We start from the raw sequence: 14,616 nt of genomic DNA, 5'->3' as shown, positions 1-14,616 counted from the left end.
GCCAAACTCTCTTTCTCTCCTTACTATCTCAGGAGCGGGTAATTGAGAACCTCCGCGAGCAGAAAGAGCGGGAGGACAGGGCTCGGCTGGAGGAGTTGGAGCAGATGAGGAAGGAGAACCAGGAATTAAAGGACAGACTCTCCGCTCTGCATCCCCAAAAACTCTCCCCGAGCCAGGCCACCAACCCCAGCCCGACCCAGAACCCGAGACCCGAGGGAGAGGTCAGTCTGGAAAGTTCTGATGCCGTTACAGTATCTCATGAAGTAACACTGTGTAGATCACGAACAAAGTTGTGCAAGAGTGTTTTTGTGAGCGTGCAGTATGCAAAGTTAGTAATATTTACAAGTATGTTTTGGCTTTTGTTGTAATCACTCTCCAAATATTACATTTAATCTGCATATCCAAAGCAAAATAGAAATCACGGCTGAAACCGTGTGCATGTTGGTACGAGCACCGTGCACAACAACAACAACTCAAGATTACCAGTCTGGTATGTGTGTGGACTGCAGAAAAACAGCCATTAATATTTCATCGTTATGCACATTATAACAGACTTGCACATACCTCACCACTTGTGCCAAGCTCTTAAATGAGCCCAAACACAAAACCTCATTTCACAGATACCGTAAAGCAAATAACAAGTACCTTTCTCCAAACGTTTTACTGTTGAATACTTCAAACGGATTCCATGACACTTTATAATTATTTTTTTATTGAACAAAAAGAATTAAAAGAATCAACATTTACGACAGCTCCGCAGCGGTTGTAATGTGCTCCTTGTACCCTGTGTTTATACCGTTAACATTAACAGTAATAGTAATTCCACTCTCTTACCTCCCTGTGAGCATCCACAATATTGTTAGTAACTCCCTAGCAAAGGGCCTGCCTGCTCTTTGTCCCACAGGATAAAGGGATGAATTAAGAGAGAGTGATTTATGGACGTAAAAGATCCCTCAATCCCTGTTCGGGTGCCAAGCCAGAGGCCTTGCTGTCTCTTTTTTCTCTTTCTTTTTCCTCTCCCGGGCTTACAAGCCAGGACAGACTCTCGCCCTGACAGAATTTATGAGAATGTTTTCTTTTATACTCATAAAAAGCATACACACATCTCATTCCTGTGAAATGATATCTTGTTGAATGCTGACGCGGCACCACATGAAAAGGACGGCAGCTCAATAAGTCTTTGTAGCAAGCAGATTCACACTCTGACAGAAGTGTTGCCATAATTGGACTGTTGTGTGTACTCGTCAGCAATCAGAGATGTTATGTAAACTTACTGATTTTTCAGAAAGACAGATGATGTTTGTGTGTTTATGTTTGTGAATATGTGTGTGTTTCCCCCCCTGTGTGCCTGTGCATGCATGCCAGCACAAAAACAACAATTTCCCTTATGTGTGAAGCATCTGTACTGTATGAGCGTGTGCATGTGCTGGAGTGTGTTGTGTGCGTTTGAGCCTATTGTAGTGCACCGGAGTGTGACAGGTTGTGAGGCTGTAATGCTCAGTAGGTCAGAGGTGAACTGACATGCTGCCTGAGATTAGATTCTGATTGAGCTGACCAAACACACACACACACACACACACACACACACACACACACACACACACACACACACACACACTTGCACCGCAGTCAGCCAGCGACTGACACGATTGGATATTACCAGGTGGGTACTGACTGCCACGTGTGCTTTAGCTGTAAATACTGTGGTACAGCTAAATCAGATTTTAAATTGCACCATGATATGCAGCAAAATCCTCAATCCAAGGTGCTATAGATGGCAGGAATGCAGCACATGTCACTCAAATAGCAGAAAGATTAATAAAAAAAAAGGAAACACAGTTCCAAGCCTGGGTCAAATGTGACTTGTTGTCATGACCACTGCACACCTTGGCCTCCTGCCGATCCGCTCCACCATCATTCTGAACATCCTGTGGTTGTTCAGCTCTACCTACATGGTGTAATGAACTGCTCTACTGACATCAGGAATGCAGACACGTTGGTCACTTCTGCCACATCCTGAGAAAATGTCCAGCAAATTGACTGAAGTCTCTTTGTGACTCATGTTAACACAACCTGTAACTATACAATGACCATATAACTAACCATCAGTCAAATAGCTGCGAGGTTGATCAAAAGCACCCCCTGAAATGCAGTAATGAGCATCTTGCCTGACAACATTGACACATAGCCATTTACCGCTCAAGCAGATGTGGAGCTTGTGAAGAGGTTGTGTACACGCAGTGGTCGACTCACTGTATCTGCAGATGTTTGTATTACTGACTCAGTCAAGCTGTTAGCGGAGCTTTTTATCTTGACCCCAGAGCTCTGGTGAGTTCATTGCATCCTCATCCTCTTCCCATAAAACCGTATTTGTTGATTCCGAGGGTTAATAAAGGACTTCTGGAACTAAACACTCGCTCTTCAAAGCAAAAAACAGCAACAAAAAAAACCTCAGGGGAAGCAGTGACCTTTTCAGAGAGGGTTGGTTTAACCCAATAAGGAGGCACCACACCTCAACTGAGTCCTATTCAAAAGATTTTTTTTTTCTAAACAGGTGGATGGTACAGTATACTCTAACTCTTACCTATCGTCTGTCAGTTTTTGTTGTCTGCTTTTATGAAGACAAGACTGACCAGACATAAACTCTTACACTCACAGAGTTATAATCAGATTTAATACATAGAGACAGTAATGACTCTCAGGAGTCAGATTTTTAAAGACTATCAAGCTTCAGTGTTGCAGGATATTCTCTGACCAGGAGTTAAGTACCCTAGTACAGAGCCTTGTAGCCACACATATTTAACTTATTTGTAATATTTACACTTAAGAGACATTTCCAGGAATGATAATAATAATTTCTATGACCATATATGTAATCGTATCTTTACTGGCCTTCCCCCCCTCCTGTCATAATATCACAAATTCCTGTTGGACCCGCAGTCCTCTCACCCCGTACTTTCTGCCTGTCTGTGTTACTCACTGAAAGAACATAACAAACTCCGGGCCACTTAAGACTAATGCGTTTTGCTGTAGCTGAGATTGGGCTGGATATGTGTGCACAAGTGTACGGGGCTTGGCGCAGAGGTAATGGGTTGAGGGGGACAAGGCAAACAATGATTCTGCTGCTTTGGCCACAGGGCCAAGTGTTCCCCTTTTTCACAGGATTCACTCCTCTGTGCAGGCATGTGAGTGTAAACAAGAACAGTGACAAGCTTTTGGGGCTCTTTAAGGTCACATGCTGGAGCATCAGTGACTTGGAAAGTGGTCTCAGACTTTTGAACCATGCTGTATATTGTAGATAGGGTTATCAAACTTATACACTGTACACTTGGATAAGTGCATATTTTGCTTACACAAATGTGTTACAGAACATCATTATTTATGCTTGCATCTTAACTGCAACACCTATCAATCATTTAACAGTGCTCCATATCCCATGGCTGCATGTCCCATATGCAGGGGCCAACTTTTGCATTTTGTTTATATGGTGGGTTTGTGATAATTAGAAGGAGGCATTTGTTCAGATTGGCTAGTGGTAATAGTTAACAGACACCGTTTTTTTTTTCTAATGACAGACTCAAACAGAGCAGCATGTACTGTCCCAGATTTATGTAGAACTGACAATAAATTATTCAGTGTGTAGGCGCGCGCGTGTGTGTGCACGGGTGTGTGCATGTGCGCGTTCACTTGATGATGTTTAAACGAGTGGCCTCAGCTGTCTCAACAAGTTAAACAATCTTCACAAACACAGTCGACAGAGAGGTAAAGACCAAGAGAAAGAGGGAGAAGTAGACAGAAAGATAATTCTAGGTTACAAGCTTCCTCTAGGATATTTTTCTCAGAGAAGAAAGAATTCATCAGTGTAACTCTTTGAGTTTTTTTTTTTTGTCAACATTTTACTTTGAAAAAAAACTGAGATGTTTGGTGGTCTCATAAAATCGCAGCCAAACAGAGAGAGACCGTAATTTTATAATGATAATGACTGAACTCCACATGAAGGACGCCCTGGGGAGGCAACTGATAGAAGCAAACCACAGAAAAGCAGGCAGCAGGGGAACCAGGGAGGTATTGGGGGGTGGGGGGCGATGAAGGGATGAGAGCGGATGAGGATACAGATTGGTTCTGCTTCAGTGAGACTGTGACCCTAACCACATATACAGGATTTACTTACCTTTTTCTTTAGGTTTCAGAGCTCCCCATGGGATTTGATTTCACATCAGACCCTGTATTACTGTCAGTGTTCAGTCATTCAGTCCCAGAAGATGTAAAAACTGTTTTGTGCTTCTAATAGTATATTATTACTCTGCATGTGTCATATCTTTTTCTATCAACCTCTAGGTGCCAGCCAAAATAGATGGGTTACCCCCAGTAAACCCCATGGTAAGTTCTTTATTACTTCATGCCTCTTGTTTGTTTGTACTGTATGTGTGTGTGTGTGAGTGTGCGTGTGTGTGAGAGGCCATCTTAGGACTCCTCCAGCTCAGTTTGTCTAGCTCAGCTCTCTGTTGCCAGACCGGGCTTAACCTTAATCAATCTGAGCTGTGCTTTGTTACGCTCAGCTCCACCTGCATCAGGCTCGTATGTCTCTGGTCATTTTCAGCTGCACTTTGTCTTTCGTAACTTCACTTGGGTCAGTCTCAGCTGCACTGTCACACGCTGAGCTGTACTTCATCAGCATCAGCTATTCAGCGTTAGCCTCCAGCCGTCACATGTTAGAATGCTAATACTTACACTTAGCAGTTTAGCACGCTAATGTAATTACATGATGCTACCTTAAGCCTATAAATGGTGAATGGGCCGCTCTTATGTAATGCTCATCTTATCAACCACTCAGAGCACTTTACACTCCGAGCCACATTCACCCATTCACTCACACATTTACACAGCGCTTCTCTATGACACATGCTGATTCACTGATGATACATCAGGGGCAATTTTTGGCTTTCGATGTTTGGACTGGAGGAGCCATGAACTGAACCACCAAAGCTCTGATTTGTAGATGCTCTACCTCCTGAGTCATGGCTCTCTGCGGCTCTCCTACTGTACAGACAGCTCCAGTCCAAATAAACTGAGTGTCTTCACTTTGAGATACAGTATGTGTTGTTTGAGGATACAGCTATGTGATTATGGTGTATGGTTTTATCAGAAAGTAGCTGGTTCATAAAGACTTATTTATTTTATTCATTTTTATTTTTTTTTCTTCTTTTCTTCCCAGTTTAGCTTGATGTGTTATTTGTACAGTAGTTTTTGTTGCTACAGGATAATTCAGGATCATTTTAAATATTTTATCATGTATGTAATATTTGTATATTTATATGTGTAAATACGCACATGTGTTTTCAGATTGAGCATATATATAATTTGATATTGTAACAAAGGACCCCAGGAAGAATAGTCGCTGCTGGGGCAGTGACTTATGGGGATCCATAATAAACTAAACTAAACTAAACTTTCATGTTCATGAATTTGCTGACAAGGGACAGCTAAGCTAGATGGACGCTGAGGTGCATGTGACAATATTAATTTATTAAACAGCAGCTCTTGAGAAATCTGAGATGTCCTAAACTGGCCATTGTGTATGTTCTTTGTCCTAGTAATTTATGGCTATCATTCTATACCTACAATAACATATCCACCATCCCCTTTCCCCCACCTCTCAAAGACCCAAAACACAGAAGAAGCAGTCCGGAAGTGTCCAGACATCACAGATCGTCTAAGGATTCTGGAGCAGGAAGTGGCTCGCTACAGGGAGGAGTCTGGGAAGTCGCAAGCCGAGGTAGAGAGGCTGATGGGTGCTCTGAGGGATGCTGAGACGGACAAATCGTGCAAGGAGAAGAAAATTTCTGATCTGGAGAGGTGAGGGTCAGAAATTCTGTGACGTTCATATCCATCACCAGACACCATCTGGGTGTCCTCAGAGAGCACTGTCCTTCCAAGTGACCGGATCTTTGTAAGATCTCAATTCATTCCTAAGTGCTCTATTTATAAAGGAGTAATCCACGAGACATAAACTGTCTAGATTGTGTCCTCCCAGTACTTGAAACCACTTCCATGCTGTCATGCTTTTTGCCTGATGTAATCACACTCTAGAAATGTATTCTTTGACCCATATGTATTCACATGTGTGGCTTTTAATTGGTTGGCTTAACGTCTTATCGTTTGTTTCCGTGTATCAATGTCTACAGACCTGGGTAAGTAGTTTTTATGTTCATATTAAACATGCCATCTTAATTCCGCCAACACTGTCCATAGCCATTACTCTTGACATCATGCCATGACTGTTGGGCTGATCTAAAACTTTCCCAGGTATAAAGTTGGAAATTGGGGCATTTTGGCTCAAATCTGATTCCCAGAAAGCAAGGTTTGACTGTCCCTGTGGGACGGTTAACGTACAACACACTTACGCCAGACAATCACGGTCCTCATTCCTGTCACAGCAATAATACAATGAGAGACTTTATATGTTTCCTGAATTATATGACCGGAGACATATAGCTTCTCCATTCTCCTTCTCCTCTTTTTCATTTCACTGCTATCATGAGTGCTGTGTGTATTTCTGGTATCATACTCATTGCACGTGATGTATGTGTTTTTACATGTGTCTGCAAACTCTATATATAAGTGTTTTTCTTTTCTTTCTGTCTTTGCATTATGCATACAGTAAATGAGTTTGTGTGTGAGTGTGACTGTCAGTGTGTGTCTGTGTGTGTGTTGAGTTTGCCAGGCAGGCAGCCAGCGGTATGCCAGTGGGAGGTGGTGTATCCAGCCCAGACACTGGCTGTTTATACTGCTCTGTTTATTACTGGCACAGTGCTACTCAATTATCATCTGATTTATGGATTGGCATGGTGTGTATACGTACCCAAATGAGTGGTTGTTCGGTGCCAACGCAGATGTACTGCATGTGAGTGTTTGTGTGCATGTTTACTTAATGTGTGTGTGTGTCTGTGTGTGCGTGCAGGCGTGTGTGTGTGAAAAAGAAGCTAGAGGCAAGTTAGAGGCATGTGTTTGTGTGTCTGTATGGAGTGTGTATTTGAACGTGCAGCCGTTACAGTACAGTTAGCTGTGTGTGCTAGTCAGTGTGACTGCAGATGTAGATTAATAGTGAGTGGTGTCTCTGCTGGTGGACTGCCAGCTGCACAGAAGAAGCCACAAGTGTGAAAAATGTATGTGAAAAGAACAATTTCTGAACACACACTGGTCCCATCAGGTGTGTTAACACTAGCTATGGTTCTAAATGGTTTAGAATGAATCTGGATGGGCTGCATGTACTGGATCCAACACGGTTTCCTGCCTCATTCATTACCCGTTTTACAGACTCTCCGCTCTGGCATGGAAACTGTGTGTGCTGAGTCAAACTCTGTGGGAACGCATGAGCGTCAAGTATAATAGGGATACAGTAGCTCCCGCAGAGTTTGTTCACACAGTCTACCCTCTGTTTCCCTGTGTATGCAGCATGTGTCATGCCGCTACCTCTATGTCTTCATGTGTGTCCCGTTCACTTTTAGCTGTCACCGCAGTGTGTGTGTGTATACATGGGCACGTTAATCTGTGCATTTAGTTTCTGGGTCAAGCGATGTAAAAGTTTTTTCCTTCAGCTCGTCCATCTTATCAGGGCTCCTGTCTCATTAGTGTCAAACAGTTTCTCTGATTGGTCCGACCCATCCCCTCTGGTCAGCCTGTACAGGTCAGAGGTCAAATACAGGTCAGCTGCAGGTTAAGAGAAGAGGATCCACTGCAGTCACTGCTGCTGTGAATACACAATCATGAACAAATGTAAAGCGTGTGTTTATGTGACTGCAGTGAAGATAAGTGAGGCATCAAGTTACTGTCCTGATTATCTGACTTAACACACAAAGCCCTAAAAAAATATGTGTGTCTTACATTTGTGAGTCCATGCACATGTGGTAAATGACAGCATAGGCGGACGAGTTTCTGTGCGTTGATTGGACTTCTGTGGCGGGCTGCGTGAGATGTGTCTGGGCAGTGGATGAATGTCTTTTTAATCAGAGTGTTTCTGTTGGAACTCAGTCAGATGGCCTATTAACCACTATCTGGTCGGAGAGAGGGAGAGAAGAACAGATGAGGAAAAAGACACTTTCTCATCCACTTGGCGACGCAGCAAAGCAAGTCAAAAACTGAATGTACTGTAGCCAGCAGGTCATTGTAATAAATACCCTCCGGCACAGGGGAGACTCACTCACAGTGTCAGACATTAGATCTTCTAATGAGCTCCTCTTCAGTCATCAATGATAGTATCAAAGTTTATGACTGGGTTTTTCTTACTGTTATGTGTGTAGGTGTAACTCCAGGCTAATCTGCCTAAGTGATCAGTGACACTGAACAGGCTTTATAGAAAGCATCTGTATCAGCTGTTAACACTAATGCCAATAGTTGGATTTGTTAAATAGAGCTCCGTAAGCCATGGTTACTGATCTCTTGGAGCAGTTTGTGTAGATATGGTGGACTAAAATGGAAAAATGACCTAATTTCTTAGCCTGACACACAAGGAATCTAGTGAAGTAGCACTTGAGTATTTCCCCTACATCACCTAAAATGGCATTGAGCATCTAGAGGTACAACAGAATAAATACAGCAAACGGTTTATTTGAAACATGAGCCGTTTTACTTGACTTCCACCACAAAGAAGTAAACATATCCAATAAGCTATTGCACCGAAGCATCTGCAGATGTACGTCGGGACTAAAGTAAAAAAAAAATTGGATTTTTATTTTTACGTGTCAAGTGAATATAAAGCCTTCCTTTCTTTTTTGTTCACTCCTTCCTTCACGGCTATATATTGTGAACGAGTGGAATTATTCATCGTAATGCTGTTCCAGTCCTATACTTTTAATGTTTCAGTGATGATGTGAGGGCTAAACTCCGAAAAAATAAATCAGACTCCCAGTCTCACCATATCACAACTATAGACGTGGTAAGCACTGTGGTATGTAAGGGAGGGTTTCAGGAAAAGGGAGGTACAGTACGTGTGTGTCTATACAGTATGTGTATGTACCTTTGTGTGTGTGTACAGTATGTGTCTAGGGTGAGACTGAGGCGAACACATGACGGTAACAAACTTCACAAGAGTCTGTTGGCTGGAAGGAATCAATGTCCGCTGACTGATGAATATTCATTCACTCACAAACAACCATTTGCACACATAAACACACACATAAATTTGGGCCTTATTCCTATGACCATAATCAAACTCCAGATGTGGAGAGCATCAATCTTGTGAAACCCCCCACACACAGTATCCACGCACGCCAAAACACACATAACCTCCAAGTCTCTGTATATAATATTTCTACATGAAAATATTTGTAAACAGTGTTAATTTCTGTGTGTGTTTGCAGGTGTGTGTTCGGTGTGAATGGCTATTTCGCCCTCTGTTACTTCCTGTTTTGCTGTTGAAGTATAGTTGCACCTGCACCAGTAAATGTTCTCACAGTGAAAGACTTGGACACACATGCAGGCCATTTCTCCCATTTCTGTTTCACCCTGTCACACACACAAAAACAATATATAAAGGCAATAATGAAATGATATTTGTGTTGCGATAAGACTTGTCTAAGGACCATAAAGCATCTATCAGTAACAGACAAACTTGTTCAGAATCAGATCTTTCAGCGCTGCATCTAGCGCCTCTGATAAAACTTCCCACTCCCAGTGTTGACCCAATTGTCTCATGCTACACACTCACAGTTCCTCCATTTATTCTCTGTTCACGCTCTCCTTTTCCTGTACCTCTCATCCTTTTGCACTATAGAGAAAATGTATTTAATCCAGATCACATCTGCCTCTCATTCCATGTGTCCCTGTCCGCCTGAAATCGGAGATTTTGTTCTACTCCACTGTTTATTAAAAGAAAAGAGGAGGAGAAAGAATAAGAATCAAGGGTTAAGAAATGTGGAGTAAAAAAAAAACAAAATTTATTTCCCCTAAAATCTTATTACTACTGTACCTTTAACCTGTATTCATCCAGAAAATGTCAACTGAGAATGCCCAATGTTTTCCAGCAACACCCCACTTAATGTTAAAAGCCTCCCACATAGACAACTAGGAACAGCCCAGCAGGGCTGCAGCTTCCTGAACCTTCAGAAGCTCCATGGCAGCTTCAGTCATTGTCGGTGCCTTGCTCAAGCGAACATCACTTTGAAAGAGTGTTGGAGACAATATTCATTGATTTTTTTATTTTTATCAGTGCGATCTCAGTCCCACTATAGGGTTGTAAGTGACAAAAAAAAGAGAGACGAACTAGAAGAGAAAAAAAGAAGAAAAGAATGTCAACGGGATAATGGAAAAAGAGAGTAATAGGAAATATGTATCGAGATACACAAGTTTTGAAAAAAAAAGAAGAAAAAAAAGAGCTGAGGTTTAACAGCCAGAAATAAAGCGGAGCTGCTTATGTTGGAAGGCCGATGTGTTGAGTGCTCCAGGTGGAAGAAGAGAGAGGAAATGTGAAAAATTACTTATTACGCTCAGTTTAGGAAATGGCTGGACTCGTGCACACTTCTCCCCCCTCTCTCACTTCATCTTTCTAAGCAATGTCACAGCAATAAAATACTATTTTCCCCCTATGAATTTACTCATTTCGGTAATCAGCAAATCACAGTTCTCCTTCACATTTTCCACTCGCATGCAGCCCAGCCCGTCTGCTCCGTGCTCGCTCTGTTCGTGCCCTCATTTGCCTTCGCATTGGTCAAAACACTTATTTCGTTTTGCGCTGATGGGCTGATGGGGGACCAGCGTGTCTGCTGGTTTATACACCTGTGCCAGTAGCGGCTGTGTGTGATAGCTGATATGCCCTCATGGCAAGTTTGTTCTCTATGGACATGCATCTGAGCTTATAAAAACACACACACAGACATCAAAGATCGGAGTATAAACAAATTCCTTTTCTCCTCCTCGACCTCCTCCTCCTTTTCCTCCTTGCTGTGTAAATATGTGTGCACACATGTGTGTACATATACTTCATTCATAACAGTAACAGAATTGAATCATGATCTGTATTTATGCAGCACTTTTCAAAACCCACTCGTAAAAATGATAAAAAAGTATAAAATCAACAGCAGAGTCATTAAAAAAAGAAATAAAGATACAAACCAGAGACATGAAACGACAAGCTTAATAAACTGTATGTGTAGTTTTGTATAGAGGGAGTAATATGAGATATAAATATTGCTATAAATTCAGAGTCCTCCCCCCCTGCCCTGTCTTCTCTTATTATAACAAAAAAAATCCTCAAAGGTTTTTACCGTTGTGTGCGAGGCAAGGTGTGTATTAAAATTGTTTTTTTTACATCATCTTGTTGGTGTATTTCACATTAATTGCACACCAGCATCACTCAGAAAATCTGACACACACACACGCACACCTTCTAAGGCCTTTGACAGCAAATATTTGGCCATACGCGGGGGCAGCTTGTAGGTTTTGCCCAGAGTAAACACAGCAGTGTGGATATGGAATAATAATGTGGCGCGTTTTAGCAGCTGCTTGGTCACAGCCTGTTTACAGTGTTGGAGGGTTCTCTTAAGCGCTAATTTGTCACTGTCAGCTTTCTCGCACTTTCTGTGCATTTAAAAAAAAATTGTGAAAGCTCACTTTTTTTTTCCAAAGAGTGTGTTTTGATTCTATTTTGAGAGTGCTTGTGGGAAGACATACATTGTGTATAAGTGCCGCTGTGTGTGTGTCATATGGGTTTTCTGTATGTTTGTGTGTATGTACCATAGTTCTTTGACTAAGTAAGTTCGGTAAATGACAAGGAGTAGGTCTGAGTGTGGAGGTAAACACACAGCCATCCTGACAGGGTAATACAAGGTTTAGCTCTGTAATCAGCACCTCAGCTGACGACACTGACAGCAGATTTATTATCCTCTGTGTGTGTTTCTGGCAATATCTATAGACGTGCACCAATTTATGTTTTTCAAAAACACATGCCCTTTTGTGAGGGAGAGAGAGAGTGTGTGTGTGTACAGCTTGTGTGTTTGTGTGTGTGTGTGTGTTTGTGTTATTGTCATCCTGTCTTATCTGCAGACTCACTTCTTGCACATATCTATTTATGAGAATGTGTGTGTGCGTGCGTGTGCTTGCATCTGCTGTCTGCATGTGTTTGTGTGTTTTGTTGTTGAAAGATTTACACAGCAGTGTCTCACATCCATCAGTCAAGTCTTGTCTTGTCCCAGTCTGCCATGTTACGAAGACTAGACTAAGACTAGACACATGCGCAGCCTCTGTGCTTCCTGGCACACACTGTCATTCCGCCATTTGCCCATATGATGCAATATGCTGGCCTTGTTTTAACGCTGCAGATAAATCAAAACAGGACAATTATATTATATATATATACTTTTTATATGTTGGACATCAATACTACATTTACTACTTTCTTTGTAATTCATTTAAAGTAAAACACGGCCATGGTATATTGTGTATGATGTATGTGCAATCATTCACATACTGTGCACCATCATCACATTTTGAGAGTATGATTTACTTCATCTGCTGTCATCCATTTCTCTCTATCTGAAGGCAAATCAAGTCTCCTAACATCCAGAAGCAGACGGTTGCGGGTGAGATGAGGAAAGATGGCCTGACTGATGGACATCCGCACTCTTTATCGCAGGTTTGAATATCTGTGATTGGCCCATACTCATTTTTCCTGCCAATCTTTTCCCTTCTTTCCTCCTTATGTCCTTAACAAGGCATTCTTCAAAAAGTATTATCTGTTCCCATCCCTCTCTTTCTATGTTTTTGCTCTCTAGTTTATTTTCACTCCCTTCCCTTCACTTCACTCACCTCTGAAGTGAGAGCCCTTTCACAGTCTTTCATGCCCACCCCTTTACTTCCCCCTCAGTGCATCTCAGAGTCTGTCCTAAGTGGAAGAGACAGGCATTTAGTCCAGAAGAAATCAGCTCCATACGCCAGCTGGGAGCGGAGGCATAATGGCTCAGATGGGAATAATAGAAGACTGTGTCTAGTCACTCAAGAGAGACAATCTTGACGTACCATTACTAGTATCCTTTGTATACTTGTACATATGCTAAGGTGTCAACATGAGTATCAGCTGTTTATTCAAGACTGTGTGTATGCGTGTCTGTGAGCCTGCTTGTGTATTACCCTGCAAAGCTATGCTGAGGTGTTAATATGCAGAGTGCGGCCATGCCAGGTTATTCCCACAGGACCAATGAAGTAGAGTACACCTCTCTGTGCCTCCCTGGCAGACAGAGCCGGAGCGCCTCTCTCGGTCTTTTTTAGGTAGAGTTATTTTGTTTTTTTTTGTGTGTGCTGGCAGGCAGCATCCAACATCCTATTTCCTCTTCTAAACAGTGTCTGAGTAGTACACATTAATATTGCTATAACCTGGAAAGAGACATGAAACGAGTGCCAGGAAGAAAGAAAGAGGCACAGGGACAAGTGCAGGGAGTAGTAAAATATTGACCAAGGGAAATACTAGTGTTAGAGCAGAGACAGGAAATCAAGCTCCAGTTCAAGTATATTGTCATTCATCCATTTAACAACCTGGCTGGTTTTTGTGAAGATGTCACTAACATTAATATTTAAAGGTAAAATAAAACAAAACCCTTTTCATCTGTGCTTAGTGCTTACTGTGTGGTTATATGAATGGCCGTGTAGGTTGCTTGGTGCCCGATTGCTGCTAAAACACTAAACCCAGATGGTGAACAGCTTAAACGTGGTCAACATTTGCATGTTAGCTTAGCTTAGCCACTATGAGCACTGTAGCACACTAATGTCAGGATGTTGGCTCAAAGCCCCGAGTTCAGTCTCTCAAAGTTGTTTCAACAAAAATAAACATTTTCTAGTAACCCAATCATTTTGGTTAGGGTTAATAAACTGTAAATTGTGATCAGATGTGCACCATTGTGTAATATTTTATATTTGAAACAAAACTTGTAATGTAATGCATCTGCTATTGAAGTAGCCTACTTGAAATGTAGCGTTTCTGTTCTGCAACAGTTAATTCATTTTTAGAGTTGAGCATATAAAAACGTTTGAGAAAGTACAATAAGTCCCTAAGCTCTTGAACTCCACATAATATAATATAATGTAATGGAAAGCTCATAAAGTGTGATTTAAGCATGTAAAGAGAAGGAGGAACAACACAGAACAATTTCAAAGTAAGACAACGTAAGTGATTGTAACAACATCTTCCAGCTGCCTGCCTGTGATGCTGAGGTGTAGGAGGATGTACAGTAGTAGTAGTAGTAGTAGTAGTAGTATGCATTCTGTATATTCGCTCAGCAATCAGGTTGCACTGTTGCCTCTATCTCGCTTTCTTCCCCCCGCTCACTCTGTGTCTCTGTTTATCTCTCGGTCCATCAGGAACACAGCACGCTCCGAGGGTAAACACAAACAAACACGGGCCTTCCCTCATCGCTCCCTCTCCGCATTCATCCAGGAGAGTTTATGTGGGATGGCGCGATACCATCTCTCTGCTCCATCGTCTCCATCGCGCCACGCTGCACTTCACAAACACAGAGAAAACACACATCGGAAATGTTCACTTCAAGCCTTCAAACAGGCCTTTTATTCCTCTTTTATCTGTAATTGAGAGGCATCAGCGACACTCAATACTTTGTTTAGAAACATAAG

General features: G+C 42.0%; 1 protein-coding gene across 1 annotated transcript in view; it reads left to right on the top strand.

The window, feature by feature from the left end:
* LOC310988806 (ERC protein 2-like) overlaps positions 1-14,616 on the top strand; it is a gene marked incomplete at both ends in the record, with an annotated part of 109,680 nt that overhangs the window by 53,982 nt on the left and 41,082 nt on the right. Inside the window, 3 exons of the mRNA XM_083975563.1 lie at positions 33-263; positions 5,654-5,856; positions 12,535-12,628. Coding sequence (XP_083831689.1) covers positions 33-263; positions 5,654-5,856; positions 12,535-12,628 — 528 coding nt within the window. The remainder of the gene's footprint in view (positions 1-32; positions 264-5,653; positions 5,857-12,534; positions 12,629-14,616) is intronic.

This window comes from Trachurus trachurus (genome assembly GCF_905171665.1).
Source record: "Trachurus trachurus genome assembly, chromosome: 7".
Classification (NCBI taxonomy): domain Eukaryota; kingdom Metazoa; phylum Chordata; class Actinopteri; order Carangiformes; family Carangidae; genus Trachurus; species Trachurus trachurus.
This window is presented reverse-complemented; position numbering and strand designations above follow the sequence as displayed.